Source organism: Parasteatoda tepidariorum, chromosome 4 (genome assembly GCF_043381705.1).
Source record: "Parasteatoda tepidariorum isolate YZ-2023 chromosome 4, CAS_Ptep_4.0, whole genome shotgun sequence".
Lineage (NCBI taxonomy): Eukaryota > Metazoa > Arthropoda > Arachnida > Araneae > Theridiidae > Parasteatoda > Parasteatoda tepidariorum.
This window is the reverse complement of record NC_092207.1, coordinates 42,581,456-42,598,904: the sequence shown is the minus strand read 5'-3', so window position 1 is coordinate 42,598,904 and position 17,449 is coordinate 42,581,456. Positions and strand designations below refer to the sequence as shown.

The 17,449-nt window shown below is 30.2% G+C and overlaps 1 protein-coding gene across 2 annotated transcripts in view; it reads left to right on the top strand.

The window, feature by feature from the left end:
• Window positions 1–17,449, top strand: part of LOC107437991 (netrin receptor UNC5C) — a 347,353-nt gene that overhangs the window by 209,024 nt on the left and 120,880 nt on the right. For both annotated transcript variants that reach the window (XM_043038737.2, XM_043038736.2), the window contains exon 4: window positions 13,973–14,137. In XM_043038737.2, the coding sequence (XP_042894671.1) occupies window positions 13,973–14,137 (165 nt within the window). The remainder of the gene's footprint in view (window positions 1–13,972; window positions 14,138–17,449) is intronic.

Here is a 17,449-nt window from a genome sequence, read left to right as displayed (position 1 = left end):
CCTGTTTTGACTTGAAACCTTAAGGTGTTCGAATTTCCTTTGCAGACTGCCTTGGGTGTCCTAAAGAGCAAACGGGAATGTTAATAATCTAAGAATTGATGCTTCATGTTTCTCTCTAAACTAAAATTTTTTTCACTTTTAAATTGGAATATAAATTGAGGATACTATGTCTGAAGATTATCTGTTGCGTGAGAATGAATTGAAATGTATTTTTCAATTTTTTTAAAACTATTTTTAAATACTTCGTCATTTCAAATAGTATTACTTGATAATTTATGATCAATTTGTTAAAATATTTTTGTATACATTAAAACAGTGTTAGTAAGACATGTATCTAGCTCTGTTACACCAAATAATATTCATTAATTTCTTCGAAACTAACGAATGTCAATAACGTATTACAATCAGAATCTGATTTAGAAAGCGTGAACACTTGGCCAAATCCAAAACTTTTTAAAGACCCCTAAATAGCATATAACATATTTTGTAAACTTTTTATTCAATTTTTTAAAAAAAAATATCTATATACTCGGATTGTGCTGAATTCCTGTGCGAGGAGGGCCACCCAAAATTTGGTGCAGCCATAGGTTTCTAAATTAGGCTCTGACTACATTCCTTGAACCTTGGATACCTCAGATACAGAATGATTGCAATCCATGAAATATGGATGCACCGGATATAAATGACTGCAATCAATGAATCCTAGATACATCGGATATTAAAAAAAAGCATAAGAAATGTAATGCATGGATCTCAAATATATTAGTTATAAATTCATAAAATCTTCTAATATCTGTATTTAGATTTAGTTATTTGAAATTAAAGTGCTTGCCTTTTATTTAGAAAAATGGTTCTAAAATTTTAATGCTTTGAGAGTATCCTTTAAAGATTCCATTTTATTTTTAAGATAACTCTAGATACGAAACCAAATTTGCAATGTAAAAAAAGTTTAATGACAATACTGAATGACGCAAGTTTCTAAGTTTAATTTTTTATGACAGCAATTCCATTAAGTAGATGAATTCTATTTATAAATATTGCTAAAATTAATCAGAAACATCAGATTCAGTTTAGTACTCTTTTAAAAAATCATCCACGAAATAAACTAATACTTGAATTGTTTTCTCACGAGTTATCTCATAATTTGATTCGACACAGGCTTTTTGAGAACACCTTTGCATTCATCTACATATTACTACTTATAGGTATTCTACTTTTCGAATCTCAGGTCTAGATCTATTTATTGTCATACATTTTCTAAATTAACATTTATGCATAATACACATTTAGGTACTGTTCCTTGTAAGAGAATTCCTTTACAAACAGTAAATATTGAATAAATTGTAATATTGTATAAATTGTAATATTGCATAATTTTATTCATTGTTATTTATTTAAAAGTTAAATATAGACTTACCGATCGACAAAACTAAAAAAGCTGAAGAAATTTTTCCGAAATCAGGAGACTACCTCTAAAAAAGTAAAAAAATGAAGTTATTTAAAAATTAAGAAACAAAAATACACCAATAACCCATTGTAAAAACGAGTACTAAATTATATAATTAAAGTAGCCCATGTTATTACTTATGATAAAAACAATTTTTCAAAATAGAATTGGAAAATTTCACGGAGAATTTAAATAAATCAAATGAAATAAACTCATTAAAAACAATTCTTTTAGTAATAAATATTCTTATAATTTAAAAGAACATTCATATTACTTTAAATAATTAACATTCGCTGATTTCAGAAAACTGGGCTCAAATTTCTGCTCATGGCAGTTTCCAACTAGACTAAGAAATGATTGAGCATGTTGTAATGAGAATTTTTCTTTACGCAACTCATTTTCGTAACAATAACTGTACTTTTCGTCCTGGAGCAAAAATAGTTTGGAGAAATTTGAACTATCAGGGAACATCTTCTAAAATAACTGGGTAGCATGATTAGAAGCACTCAGTGGCAAATTATGTTCCAGAAGAAATGCATTAAAAAAACACTCAGATTTGAACGTTTTTTGATCTACGGTTTCTACTGAAAAATTAAGCTTTTTATTATTTTTAATACAGAGAGCATTTTCTTAACGTTTTTCTCTGTTAATGCGTTTTACAACATCATTTTTCCCCCATGTGCAATTAAAAAGTCCGGTATTTTGTACCGTAATTTCCATTTTCATTGGAACATGTTACGAAACAGAAATTATTACCGCAAAATCACTGAATCACTCTATTTAAATAAATAGTACTACAAAAAAATTGAGTTATAATATTTAAAAGAAAAAAATGGCTTTTACGATTAAGTGGATTTTATGGATGATGCCCCCATAGTGCTGGTACTTTTTACCATAATTTAATCCGGAATATTTTACAGTGCACAGTGAGCCAGAAGACCATGATCTTTGGCCAAAAGTCAAAAATTAAATTTCAACTAAAATATGTTTAGGCAGCTTTAATATCGCCCAAATTAAGTATTCATAATCATTATAATTTACTTTTTGGACCGACGAGAGTAAAATGTAGTGAAAAATATGTTAAAAAGTATTTTTTTAAATGTAACTTTTAAATTTATATTTCAGAAATATATATAGGAATTTCACCTTTCTGTTACATTTTTATCAGAGTAATTAGTCTGAAATTATAGCACAATTTCTCAATTTGTTGGATTAGTTAATACTCTTGACAAACTTATAGTTTACATCTTATCATTTGACATTTTACAATGTTTGAATCACTTTCGAAACTTATTTCCAAAAAGTTTCACGAGGTAAGAGGTAATTAGCTAAAAAAAATTTTGTTGTCTTCTTTGATGTTTCTTCTTTCAAAAAAACCTGCCCAATTTTCCCCATATTGCAAAGGTGGACTAAATATACCAAAAAACAAAAATTATGTTTTTTTTTCATATTTTCGCGTTATTTTGTTATGTTACTTAAGAAATATAATTTGCTTTTCATTTTTAATATAAAATTACGAAAATTATTATATTTTCATTGCTATATTTAATTATTTAAACGTACTATATACATATGTATATATATTTCTTGCTCGCCATATTTCAGCCGCCATCTTGTTTTTTTTTTGTTGGTATTTTTAGTGTATTTCATAATTTCAACTATGAATTCAATTTACCTGCACATGAAAACTCTAAATAAAAAACCCCAAATTTTGAAACAAATTTTATCGAAATACTAATTTTGGCCACGAAACCTTGGATACTGGCCCACTGTGCAGTGCTTTTGGTAAATTTAAGAAACCGAGTGCACTTAAGTAACGAAGACAATTTTCGAAAGAAAAGTTTATGCATTCTTTTAGTGATGATGGATGCGTTGTATTTAACTTTTAAACCCGTAACAACGCATAAAATTAACTATGTAGCAATGCTAGAAATATAACATTTTATTTGAAATATAACTGACTATTTAATGTCTAATTCATGCAATTTTTGACAGTTCCTTTCAAATCCATTTCTCGGAAAAATTTCGTCTTCAAAGAAAATATTTTATTACTTTACTTGACTGCAGTTAAGATAATTACCGCTTTGGAACTTTAAATCAAAAAGTTTTCTGAAATGATTCAGTTGTAAATTGAGCTTTTCTATTTCGCAATGAAGTCTTTTATTCCAAGGTAGCTCATAAAATTAAGTAATGTTGCTATTTGACACGTATAGGATCGCATTTTATATTCCACTCTTCCTAAATGAGTCGTGTTAAACATTATGACCGCTATAACTCATAAGACAGCTCCCATTTTGACTTAGTAAAAAATTAATTGTAGACATCACGTGCTATTTTATTTTTTTATTCTTTTAATGCGACTGATAAGGACATAAATCTAATTGAGCTACGGTTTTGAAAGTATTTGTATGGAAAGAGTTCTTTTAACAGAAGTAATTAAAATATTATCTCAGTATCATTCATTATTTCTTTTTTTGAAGGTAATGGAATTTAGCATAAGTAATTATTTTCACGTTAATTAACCTATTTTCTGCCGAACGTGCGTAAATGCACCGTTTCAATAAGTATTTTTCATTGACACAAAGACGCATAGTTTTCATTAATTTTATTTTTCCGCTTTTTTTAAGCGTTCAGAAAACATCTATAAATTATTAGTTTGAGTTAACACTTTTTGTTAAGAAAATTTTGAAATGCGCTAGTTTCTATTAATAATTTGAAGCGGTTACTAACAAATTCCACTTTTTGCAAGTGCACAATTATTTCACTTGAGACTTATCACATTTTTTTGTGATTATGATGAGTTCTGTCAATAAAATAAGAATAAAACAAACGTCAAAAAAAACTAGCGTTCAAGTAAATGACTCAAGTAACGTAAAGTTCAAGTAAAGAATAGCCTATACTCACCATTGTATTTCTTGGATAAAGTATTATTTTTCATGCACGAAGCTTTTTTTTGCGTCTTAAGGTATCCGACTAGTTTCTAGAAATTTTTTTTTAAATATTAATATGAAATTTAAAAAAATCTAGTTTATGTGTTTTATTGTGTGTAAAAACTTATAAAACTAGAAAAAAAAATTAATAATATTTCTTCTTTTTTAAACAATCGTTTTTTGGTAAAAAATAAGGTGTTTTTTTGCATCTATGCTAAACACTGTAAAATCTCCGAAACCAAAAAAATACTTCAAGGATTTTATTTAGAAGGCCATCAACTATGATTTGAACTATCATCTTAAAAGCAGGTACATAATACTACTGAGTTGCGGATCAATATAGTTAAAAAAAACTATATTTTTAAATTAAAAATTGTCCAAAATCATCCTTTTGTACTAGTAAACTATACTACATTTTATAACGTTTACATGATTTTCCTGAAATGAGTTAAAGTATTATGTAAAATCATTATTTATCTACATAACCAAGGCTTATTTGATTATTTCTAGCTGAAATAAATCTTTTACAATTTACCTCACACTATTAATAAACCTTATTTATGTACTTATTATAATACTTATATAACACTTATACATAGTATGTATTATACTTCTATATAATATGTATTATATTATATATAATACATATTATATAGAAGTGCTATAAAAGCATCACATGTATTATAATGCTTAAATTTTCCTTTTATTGCCACTTTTGTTATAGAAAATGTATTTAAAAATAATGGCCTTTTTGCTTATTGAAAACTCTATTCTAAAATTTAGTCCGATACAGTATTTGTCAAAATATATTACATAGTATTGGAAGTATATTGTTATTCTACTCTTTCAAATGATTATTGTATTGATAATAATACTTCCAAAAAAATAAAAATAAAATATTGTTTAAATAGATTTATTGCAACTTGTATGGAACATTCTATATAAAGTGTGACATCAATGCTCCTTGCCTTTATTCAATCTTTTATTTTTCTTCCTTTTTCTTTAAAGTCTTTTAATTGAACATTTCGACCACATTAAATTTATTATAAATAAAGCCCTAAAGAGTGCATATTTTATTACTGTTTCCTTCCAAAAAATTACATATTTTACATAAATTAGATTTAGATTTTTTTTTCTTTTTAGTGTAGAGAGCATTAATTTCACATATAAAATAGAATTATTTACTTAAGACGTTGAATGCCATGAGGGTCACCGGTGACCGGCACTGAGTTTGTTCGTAGCGCCGCGGGAGTCACCGGTGAACGGCGAAGCCAAGATTATTAGAAACACATAATTCGAGTAAATTTTTAATGCTTTTAAAAAAAAAATTTATTATTATCGTTGCTAAAATGGTTTGAAGAAATTTATTCAATACATACTGGGAAAATCATTTTGGCAAGACGGGCAAGCCATGTAAAATTAGCATGACATTCAACGTGTTAATTAAGTTGAATTTTGGTGTTCCAATGCATTTCGTTACTTTATTAATAATAATAAAAACCGAAAGAAAAATGTCTAATTTGTCTCCTTGTTATTATAACAATTTATGTTTTTATTAGATAATTCTTTTTTGCTTTTTAAATAAATCATTATCATAAGAATTATTTTTAAATTTCTTTATTATTTAGAGCAGTCTCTGTTTAAGTTAGTTTTAAGTTGAACTATTATTTAGAGCAGTTAAGTCAGTTAGTTTTAAATTGAACTAATTTCGTAAATAGTAGATATAAAAACATCCGTGTATGTTTTGTTTTTCTTTTTCCTTGTTTTCTTTAAAAAGTTAAATTGTTATTGTTGGTTATTAGTTCATATTGAAAAGAAAAATATATAAAATAAAACATTCTGTTGCATTAGCAACAACTTCATAATTTTTTTTCATTATAAAGTTGCATATTTTATTAGTATTTTAATATTTATCTGAATTTAAAACTTTTTTTCGAAAGAAAATGATATAGGGATGTTGCGCAAAAAATTTGGCCAGAATATAGTTATCCTTGTACTCCATTCAATTTACTTTTACTAATAATATTCTGCGTATTTTACAGCAATGAATAACTTTAAAAGTTGAAAACCTTTTACAAGAAATCAATAAAATATTTTACGATTTTTATATTCAAAAAACTATATTTTTCTCTTTTACAGTTACTAAAGCAAACAAACCCATAATTTATTATTGCCTTTCTTGAGATAGTTAAAATTTTTAAGAAACTCCACACAAAGAAAAAAGCTCATTCTAAACTAAAGTGAATGCTTTTCATATTCATGCTTTTCATTTTAGCCACCAGATAAAACTGGTCCCTAAAAGTTTTTCTTATCTCTATTATTAACCAAATGTCTTTTATATTTGTCTTCGGTTACTTGGTTTTTTTCTATGAAAGAAAGTCCTAAATTTATCTTCGATTTACTTACATATTTGCAATGGAAATAACCCGAATCGGTCAATCTAGTTCATCGACCGATTCTTTTTTTGAACGGAGACTTTTTCTACTACTTCTCTTCTCTCCCAGAAACATTTCTCTTATTTCTTCTTTTCGGTGGCAGCATCGGCGAACTATTCCATTCCAATGTATCTCAGATGGGCAATCCATCAAAGTTGCGGTGGCTGAAGCTCTCCCATCTCTGATTACCGCTTCATTAAATAAGAACTTCTACACTTGTACTTCTCTTTTTCGCCTTGTACCAATCCTTCCCCACACCATCATTCCACCGCCATCTTTTTTTATTTTATTATTTGTCAGTACGTTTTGTAAGCGTCTCATCTTTCTTTTTAACTCTTAAAAGTAGTCCCAGAAGTTTTTAAACTTTTTTTATTTGTCAATTTTCTGTCTTGACTATCTGATTTACTTTGGGGGATTTACTTCAGTGAATAAAATAAGTTGCTTGTCAATAAATTTATTTACTTTTCGTGTTGCCATTTTATTTCATTAAATATTCATTGTAAAAACTTGTTTTTGTTTTTAACCATAAATTTAAAATTTAAAATATTTTTTTTTTAATCTTAATTTGTTTGTAAGGCTGGCTTAATGTTGTTGTCTCATAATGGGAAAATGCAGGAATTTTTTTTTCACAGAGCACAAATAAACTAATTTTAAGTTTTTTAGGATAGAAAGATGCTTTACCTTAACTGTTAATTTTGTCAATTACGGTTAAGGGTAGACTATATTTGAGGGTGCCCCTTGATTCTCGCCAAGTTGTGATCGCGGTTGATCGCCAAGCTAGGCGTTGTTGAAACCCAATCGTGATTCTGATTGGTTTAGATTTTAGCGTTATTTTTAAATGTTCAACGGTATATGTAATTTCGGAGGTCCGTTAGTTCTAAGTTGGATACCGGCTGGTAAGGTTACTTTTAATTCTGGTCAATAAAATCGAAGGTACGTGGGCAGTCATAAAAATGGACTTAAGAAAAAAAAAATGTGTCACCGCCAGTCCGGTATCACATACGCCATTTTCGATTCGTATTTCGCCGAATTTAAGTGGCGATGGAGGTAAACAGATTCTATTCATGATAAATTTAGACTCTTAACTGCTATTAGAGAATTCTGTGCACCTAAATCTGAGGATATTCAAGCTTAATGAAGAAGTGCGTTTTTTTTTTGTTTGTTTTTTTTTGTGCTTACTCCATTAATTTTCGTTTCGATTCAAAAAGCATTTTGTTGGGTTTATTAATTTTGCTTATATTGGGTTCATTGCTAGTTTTGGCCGATGTTTTGTTGAAAATTTCCTATGTTTTTTTGAAATATCATTATGTTTTGGCCTCCATTCCTGTTATTACGGTGTTCCGCGCAAACAGGAATGACGCCAAACATAAGTCGCCAATTTCGCCAAGGGGCACCCTCAAGTATATTTTTAAGAGTTAATTACGTAATTACTAAAACTTGCCATTTATACAATTGTACGCTTGCCAATATAACTCATACACCACAAACCTAAAGAAATAATTTTAACGCTTACTTAGGTAAATATTGTTGCTATGCTAAAATCTCTGAATTGACGCCTGTCTGTGTATCTATCCTGTTAGGCTGTTGAAGCATGGCATTTGTTTATGTTGGCAACTGTTGTTTCCATTCTATTTTGAGTAAGCCTAGCCCGTTAAACGTGAATTCTCTTAAATGACGTATTCTAGATTCTTTCACAAAGGAAGTTTTGATTGTTGTTGTTTTTTTTTACTTAACTCCGTACTGGCACGAAGTTATTCAGAACATAAACAACTAGAAGTTCCAGATTCACAAAACAAAAATAATCACGTTACAATGAAAATAATCACGGGTTGCAATAAAACACATTGACAAATAATAAATCTAGATCTAGCTTAAATAAAAGTCGTAGATAATAAGGAATTATGTTTTATAAAATTCAGTATGCGATACGACTTTGTATTTAATTAATTTCATCTTAATTGCCATTCTAATTTATGCGGATAAACTTAGCTTGACCTTAGACAGAAATGTCCAGAATATAAACACGCCACATTGCTTATAAACAACCAGTTGGTACCGAGGTCATACGTTAGGCGTCTGTGTGTCAGTGGTTTTCTTCTTCTTGAATTGCAAGCACCTAATTAAAACTTTTGCAAGTTTCAGTTTGTTATTATTCAACTGATTTTTAACTTTCTTGACGAAAATAGTTGTAAGTGTGTCTTAAGAAACGAACATACTGGAGAATGGAAGCGAAGAAGAAAAGGTTTTATCTTCAAGTTTTACTTTTTCGTATGTAACTATATCTAATTTTTTTAATGAATATCTTAACATTAAGCGATAGCACTCTATATTGGGATAAAATTTCAGAAGATTATGAAACTTCTGTATCATCTCCTTGGGTAAAATGATGCGTTTCTTGAGGGAGATCTAAGAGAAAAAAATATTTTCATAGTCATGTGCATTTTAGCAGAAAGAGGCTATATATTTTTATTCGTGCCATGAAAAAGTGTTTTGATTAGAAAAATGAACGGAAATTTATACTTTTTCTACTGAGTTTTTTTAATAATGCATTAAGAACCACATTGAACAGCAAGTGAAATCAGTCTTTCAGAGTTTAAATCTGGACCTCTTGCTTTAACTACCTTGAAATAAGTTGCACAAAATTAGCATTGAGGCGTCCAAATTTTAGATCGCTCTCCAGAGCTATGGGGACAATATTTTCCAGATTATGGCCACCCCTATCATTAGAGGAACAGAAATCCGAAACAGTTGAAAGAAAAGGTTTCTTTATTAAGAGAAAGTGCGTTTTGTACCTGATTTCGTAACTTAAAATATCATCTGCATTAAATAATTAGCATGCTTGATGTCACCCCTTTGAACTATTAAGAATAAATCCTAGAACAAGAAGATCCGATCATTAGATCAAAAGTAGGTTCGTTTTTTCCCTTTATGCACAGTACATGAACAAACTTCAACAAAAATGTGGTAAAGTTTTTTCGAAAGTGATGAATTGAATTTATACATTAGAGTAGTTTGTTTATTAGAATTTTTAATATTATTTTCAATGATAAAATTCAACATTTACAACATATGATAAGTTTTTCATGGTTAACTGCACCGTCGTCACCCAACCATGACCCAGCACCTAGCCCTTTTTTGGGGCTTCATTTTTAACGTCCATGGTAGGAATGCCTAATAATTTTGATCTTGGTTAGGCGACGTGAATGAGCCTGAGCTGGACCCCTATCTCTAAATTCCCCACAACCAACGAGTGCCTAGACAGATTTAACGTGCACCTTGCTGCGAATACACGCCTGTTTTTTTGCCAGCCTCCAAGATCAAACTCACTACCCTGGCTCCCCAACCATTGCTATGGTTACCTCCAATGAAATGTGTAATTTTCCATATTTTAATTTCGCTTTTTCGTTATTGCACTATTATTATATTTGTCCTACTCAACTAGACATTAAGGTGAGGGGCCACTTGTAAGTTTTTGTCAGAGAATATTTTCAGATTTAGTTCTCAGTGTTTGTTTTTTTTTTACTCAATATATGTTGAGTATGAGAATTTAAACTAATCATAAGCCTTTATTGTATTCCTAGTACTTTTATTTAGATTCGTAAAAACTTAAAGCCATATATTGTAAACTTACCTTATAGAATAATTTCAAAACTTTTATTTCTTTATTTGCATCATTTCTTGAGAAACCAAATCATACCAAAAAAGTTTTTTTTTGATTGAATGAAACCGTTAGCTCTAATACCTTTCTTGAAACTAAAATTACAAAAAGATTTCCTAAATTAATATTCAAAATTGATGTTTATAACATAATTTTATTTTATCAAAATCTTTCTTTAAGATCTGCTTTTTATGTCAAGAAGTTTCAACCTCCACCTGAATGGTGAAACTCTAACATATATACTATTCATACTAGTATATATGTTAGAGTTTCGGTAATAAGAAAATAGGTTCTCTAATTATTATCGATAAGATATTCGTATGGATAAGTTCTTTTAACCAGTAACGCCCCAAATAATGCAACTCTCGCATTTCTTCTTGTAGCTGACCTAATCGAACAGAGTGTTTTCCTACATTATTACTTTGGGTGTTTTCTTTGCTTATAGAAGACGTGCCAGAAATCAACAGTCAACAAATGATTCTAATAATATTACTCTAGTTATCTTCCTATAGATAGGGATAGTAGAGGCAAAAATACATTCACTGTATGTGGGATGAAAGAGGCTATATGTTTAGAATAATTTTTCAGCTTTTAAATAAATAAATAAAAATATACGCCATTTATGTTTCTATGCATAAGAGGAAGGCGTAAAGCAATTTAAGTCAGTTGTGATTTTATTTAAGTGAATATACAGGGTGTTTATAAAGTCCCGGACCCATTTCGATGTTTAATAACTCATAAAATAATAAAGCTAGATTAAAATCAATAACATAAATGGTTAGATAGACTCAAAAAGTTTCATGACCCTTGTCAATGAACTTCGTCGCACGGAGAATATCTAGTCGATAGTCAATTTCACGCCAAGTAGCGGCATCCACAGAGGCCAAGGAATTGGACCTCCTCGCCTACAGAAAAGACGGTCTCATCAGTCGTATACTTAGACATGTTGGAAAACATCGTATTTCTAAAACTAGAAGAGCTTCAGCCACATGTCTTTATGCAACAAGATGGTGCACCACCTCATTGGGGTATCATCGTTCGTAGTTCTTTGAATGACCATTTTCCAGGAAGATGGATTGGGCGAGAAGGTCCAACTCCTTGGCCATCCTGATCACCTGAGATAACGCAGCTGGACTTTTTTCTTTGGGGATTTATAAAGGACAATGTTTACAGGAGGATCGTGTCGAACATTGATGACCTAAAAGCCAGAATTACAACAGCAATAGCCTCTGTGGATGCCAACATGCTTGCCACTACCTGGCGTGAAATTGACTATTGACTTGATATTCTCCGTGCGACGAAGGGGGCACACATGGAAGTTCATTGACAAGGGTCATGAAACTTTTTGAGTCTATCTAACCATTTATGTTATTAATTTTAATCTATCTTTATTATTTTATGAGTTATTAAACATCGAAATGGGTCCGGGACTTTATAAACGCACTGTATTAGTTTTATATAGTTAAATAATCATTTATTTTGTGATAAAAGTTGTCTTTTAGACATTTTTAGTCCTAAGTCATTCTTATAAGAGTTAATTTTACAGCTCTACATTTTAGATAATTACTATTAAAAAAAAAGCTCGTTATAGTTTTTTTTTATCCGGATACTTTAAACTTCTGTTTTTTTCTGAAAATTGAACTAAATCGAACTTTACCTACATCCGGTCGATACTTAATAAGCAAAACTACGCAAAAGTGTCAGAAGTTGGAAGATTTCAGATTTCTTCGTACTCCCAATTTTCAGGAAACTCGCCAAAATTCTTTATTTTCGTTCAATGAAATGAGGCACTTCTTTAAAAAGAAAGAAAGAAAAACTGCGCCAACTTTTCCTTGTTATATTGAAGAAGTTTAAAGGAATAAAAGATGATGCCCTCTGAAGGTTGTCGTATACTGACTAAGGATTGTTGGTCTGTAAGAGATGTACGATAATGATATGTCCGCTTCACCTGAGAAAAGGGTGGAAAAAAGTTCCGATTCGGCCCTGGAATAAAATGAAAAGGAAAGACTTTGTTAAGAACTGAGGATTTTCGTCTCTAGAACATATATACACGAATAGACTTTTTTTTTAACTTTCTAGCTAGAAGAGTGTTGGTAAATAATTAGTTTTTCGCAAAGAAATATTGTAAATGCCGGAAATAATGTTTTAAATATTAAACAGTGACTAAAGAAAAAATCTTTTCTGTGATTAAGTATTAAAACGGTCGATATATTATTTTCTGCATCTTTATGAAAAGAGCACTAGGAAACTATTTCTTTAATTGCATGGAGTTTTTTTTTTAATGATTCTTGAATATAATTACAATTTTGATATTAAATCTGCAATCAGTTTCTTTTTTTTCAAGCTACAGTTTTTTTTTTTTTTTTTGATGACATTTCTTCCAAAATAGATCTAATTTTCAATAGATAATAGATATAATAGATATATTAAACGATAGAAATAATTTTCGAAAATTTTAAAACAATATATATAATTAACCGAAAGTTTAAAAACAATATATATATAACCAGAAGTCACATAAATGTGCTACAAACATCTAGGGGAGTAAGGGCACATGATCAGGATTAAAATTGCATAGGAATCCATGCCCGAAAATGCGTCGCTTGGTATTCTCCCTTATTATGAGCCGCTTTTTCGTATGCTTCTGAACAGATAGTAGTAGGGTAAGCGCCCCTAGCTGCGTACATTTACGGACGCGAGTTCCCATGCCGTTATAATAATGATAATATTTCCCTAAAAGTTTGTCGCAACATTTACGCGATCCTGTATTACACATAATGCTTTTGAGCTTGCACATTTCGACAAAAATAAACCAAAAATGTCATTAAGAAAAATATCTGTAGCTTTAGCAGAAAAACTAATTTACCTCACACCCGAATCAGAAAAGATCAAACATTTATGTAAATGCGGCAAAAATTTGTACCCCAAGTTCCTTAAAACCTTGAAATTCATCTTTTTTCTTTCAGAATCAACTTCCATAGACATAAACCGTTCTTCCCCCTTGACCTTCATGTGTATAAATAAAACAAATCTACCCTTGAAGCGGGATATATGTAATGTTGCGATATATAATATTTTTTTAAACTAACATCTGTACAGTTTAGATAATCCTACATTTGAAGCTGTGTATATATGTCCCGTTTCAATATGCAATATACATTTTCAAAATAACATGAATTCCATTTAGATAATCTCACACTTAAAGCGGAATATATGCCCCCGTATTGATATATAAAATGCATTTTCATATTATTGTGAAAATGTATATTATATAACGTAGAAGAAAAAATCTTATGGTTTATAGAACTGAAAGGTAAGTGTTTTTTGGTTACAGAATAGCAACAGGAAGAATTTCTTATTTTTACTTTGTTTGCGTTGTTTAGCTTTTACCATTTGCTTAACTCACCTGGTTGACAGAATGCTCAGTATAGTCAATTTTATCTCTTATTTTATTAAATTGTATACTACAATATTTTACATTTCTTTTTCTTTATCTTTTCAGCAATTGATGGCAGGTGGACCTCGTGGTCATCTTGGTCAAGTTGCGGCCAAGACTGCAAGCATTACCGTCGTCGATCGTGTTCAAACCCAAGCCCATCCAACGGAGGTCGTTACTGTGCAGGGAAAGATGTCACCATCTCAAATTGCACAGGTGGATTATGCAGAGGTATGTTTTCATTCATCAGTCATTTAATATCATTATTATTGGCATTTAGTATTATTACTATTTTGCAGACAGTAAATCATTTTAGACTAACGAACTGCATATATGGATATATTTTATTATGAAAATGGTGTTTAACAACAGTAAAACCGTATCGGTTTTATAACTTTTAATTCTATATCCTTGAAATTTGGAGCCCAACTTAGAACGCAGAAGCTCTTGGATCAAACCTCGGGCCAAATTCATCTTTGTAGAACTATCCACACTTTTCACTTTCTTAAAAATTTAATTTTCTTCAAAAATGTACAAATTGGACATAACAGTCGACATGTCTCAAAAAGTAGGTGTCTGATTTCAAGACTTGTCTGACGGGAATTAGAAGAAACAAAAGGGATTTGAAACATAAAACGTGAAGTTGCCAACGAAAAATTCAAAAATAGAGAAGAGAAACCAAACTAGAAAAAACCATTGTTACCGGGAAAGAAAAAAAGTAGATAAACCGAACAAGAAACACCACAGTGACCGAGAAGGGCAAATCAGGGTAAAATGCATTTCCACGAGCTTTGAAGAGGTGGTGAGCAACTAATGTCGCTAACAAGAAAATATGCATTCATATGAAGGAAAGTAGGTTCAAGGGCATCAGGATAACCAGATGTGACTTGGGGTGGAAATAACTTTATCATTGTCAAATTTCTGATGTTCTTTATAACGGACATAACTATCGTGTTCTTTAAATCTAAATTTTAAAGCGCGTCAAGTTTGCCAAATGTATTAATTGTTTATTTAATATTTGCACTTACGTTTCATGGAGAGGAAAACATGACATACTCCCACGGCTTTATCGGAAGGGGAAACTAAAATAAACAAATTACTGTTATTAGGGATCAGCAGTGACGAAAAAATTAAATCCCTGATATAGTGCGGCTTTCAGGAGTGCTCCCCCAGACACCAGTCTCGCGTCGTGGCAGGTACTATGGTAGAAAATGTACCACTTGGAATATTTTTACGTTCGGATCGTAATAGATTCGGTTGGATGTAGTATGCAAGCCGACCAGCTTTCCGGGATTCGAACTTGTGACACCTAAATGGAAAGTAAGAGCGTTATCGGCTGAATCCCCTAATCTCAGAAACAGATATAGTCCTTATTTTTAGTATTTAGGAATACAACCATAATTAATTATCGGAAGTTTGTGTAAGGGCAAATATATTGTAAATTAAGAATGGCAACAGCGATTATGTTTAGTTCGAATGTAATCGCATATATGTTGTAAATTAAGAATGGCAACAGCGGTTATGTTAAGTTTTGTTTTGTGATGAAATATTTGTAGATCGTTGATATGAAATGTACGTGAATGTAGTTACTACATTGCTACGTTGCGAGTGCACTTATATTATCAATAAATATTGTTTTTGCTTTCTATAAAGTATTTATTATTGTTAAATTAACAACATACGATGCAAACATTTGCCCAAAAATAATGTATGGAATAATTTTCTTACAAGAAAGCGGAAGAAAATATATTTATACATATAACTTTTGCCATTAACTATTTATCAAATTAGTGTTTCAATAAATGATTAATATTTAATAGTGAGATTAACTGTGATGTGTTGGGTGTGTGATTTGGTGGATTAACTGTGATTTTTTGCTCCAGTTTCCTTTATTCCACAGATAATACAACTGTTATTACTATCGAATGTAATATTTTATTCATTGCGTCTTGTATATACGTTTTTAAGAAATCCTTAGTAAAAAAAAAAGAATATTCCATTTAAACTAGGAAAAAAAAAACATTATATAGTCTAATAAAAAAAAACTAATACATTCAATTTGTCTACTAGTCAGGGTATATTCAGATCGTCGAAATAAACAACCTTTTTTAGTAAAGTATAAACAAAATATCGAAGCTAAGAAAGTAAACCAGCTATTTCGAGCAGACAAATCGTAGGTTTGACATGATTTTCCCTTCTAGAAATCCTCCTTTTTCCCTATCATCTTTGTCATTTTCCCCAACTTCATCCTAGCATGTGAGGATCGAGAGGGTTAGGGGGGTTTAGCGAAGGCGACGATGACTATCATCCGAAAGACGTTTTCTCTTGACAATATCCTATCTCCTTTTTTTATATCTTTCCGGATATTTATTTTTTCTGTGGGAATAGCTATGGAATGTACATCCAATATCCAGCGTTACGGATCCACGTTTTATCACCCCCTTTTCTTTGCTAGCCCCCCTGTTGCCGCTTGTCAACGTCAGTCGGTCGGATAACACGACAAATACTCGCAATAACTGTCCCGTAGACACCCTTTCCGTATTGTTTGTCTTCCTACCACAACCTTCCCTTTCTCCCCTTTTCCTTCTATCTGAGTTGGTGGTTATTTTTCTGGAACAGCCGCCGTTTTTGCCAGATTTGTCCCCAATGCGAATAATATTGCTTTGGTGTGAGAAAATATATATTTTTTTTATGTTGACGATTGGTTAGAAAGATTTTTTTATGCGTTTTGATGATGTTAGATTAAATATTCCAAGAAGAATCAATTAGCTCAAAATAATTGGAATTCTGAAAATCAAAAATAATACACATCTATTAGTTTCGGATCATTTGAATGGATTAGTTTAAAAAGCCTTTTGAATTTTATTATTAATATCAATATTTCATTCTTTTATTTATATTTTGCTAAACTCATTTAAAAGAAAAGTAATTCTATTCAAATTAAAATTTCTAATTTAAAAAAAAATTTAAATTGTTTAATAATTATTGTATTAAGAATACAGTTTTCGTATGTCTAGATTGTCTATTTGCTATGCTGTCGTATAACAGCTCAAAGTAGTTCACCAATGTATAAAGTTTAGAGCTAAATGTTTATTAATGGAGAAGCAAATATGATGAAATTGCTGTTCCAGTAAATATAAACTAGTTAAGTTTATCCTATTTTATCTTTAAAATGAAAAAAATTTCAAAAATTTTACAAATATTGGAAAAATTATCTAATTTTACTTAGCTGCATTCTTATATTAACGTTTTCTAGAAATTTTCTAACAAAGTTACCCTAGCTTTGTTCCAAAATAATTTCTGTTGTAGAATTTGGAGAATTACAAAATCAATTTTGTTCTCATCAATTTTTTTTTTCTTTACTGCTGTGAAAATATTTTCTGACTAGTTAAGTTCAGTTAAATTATATGAAGGTTATAAAAAATGTTTCTTTCGTTCTCGTTAGTTCGTATCAATTATCAATTTCCTGCCCTTTTTTTTCTCCTTAACACGAAAAAAATCTTCCTGTTTTTCAAAAATGTCAGCAAAAATTAAAATATTTTA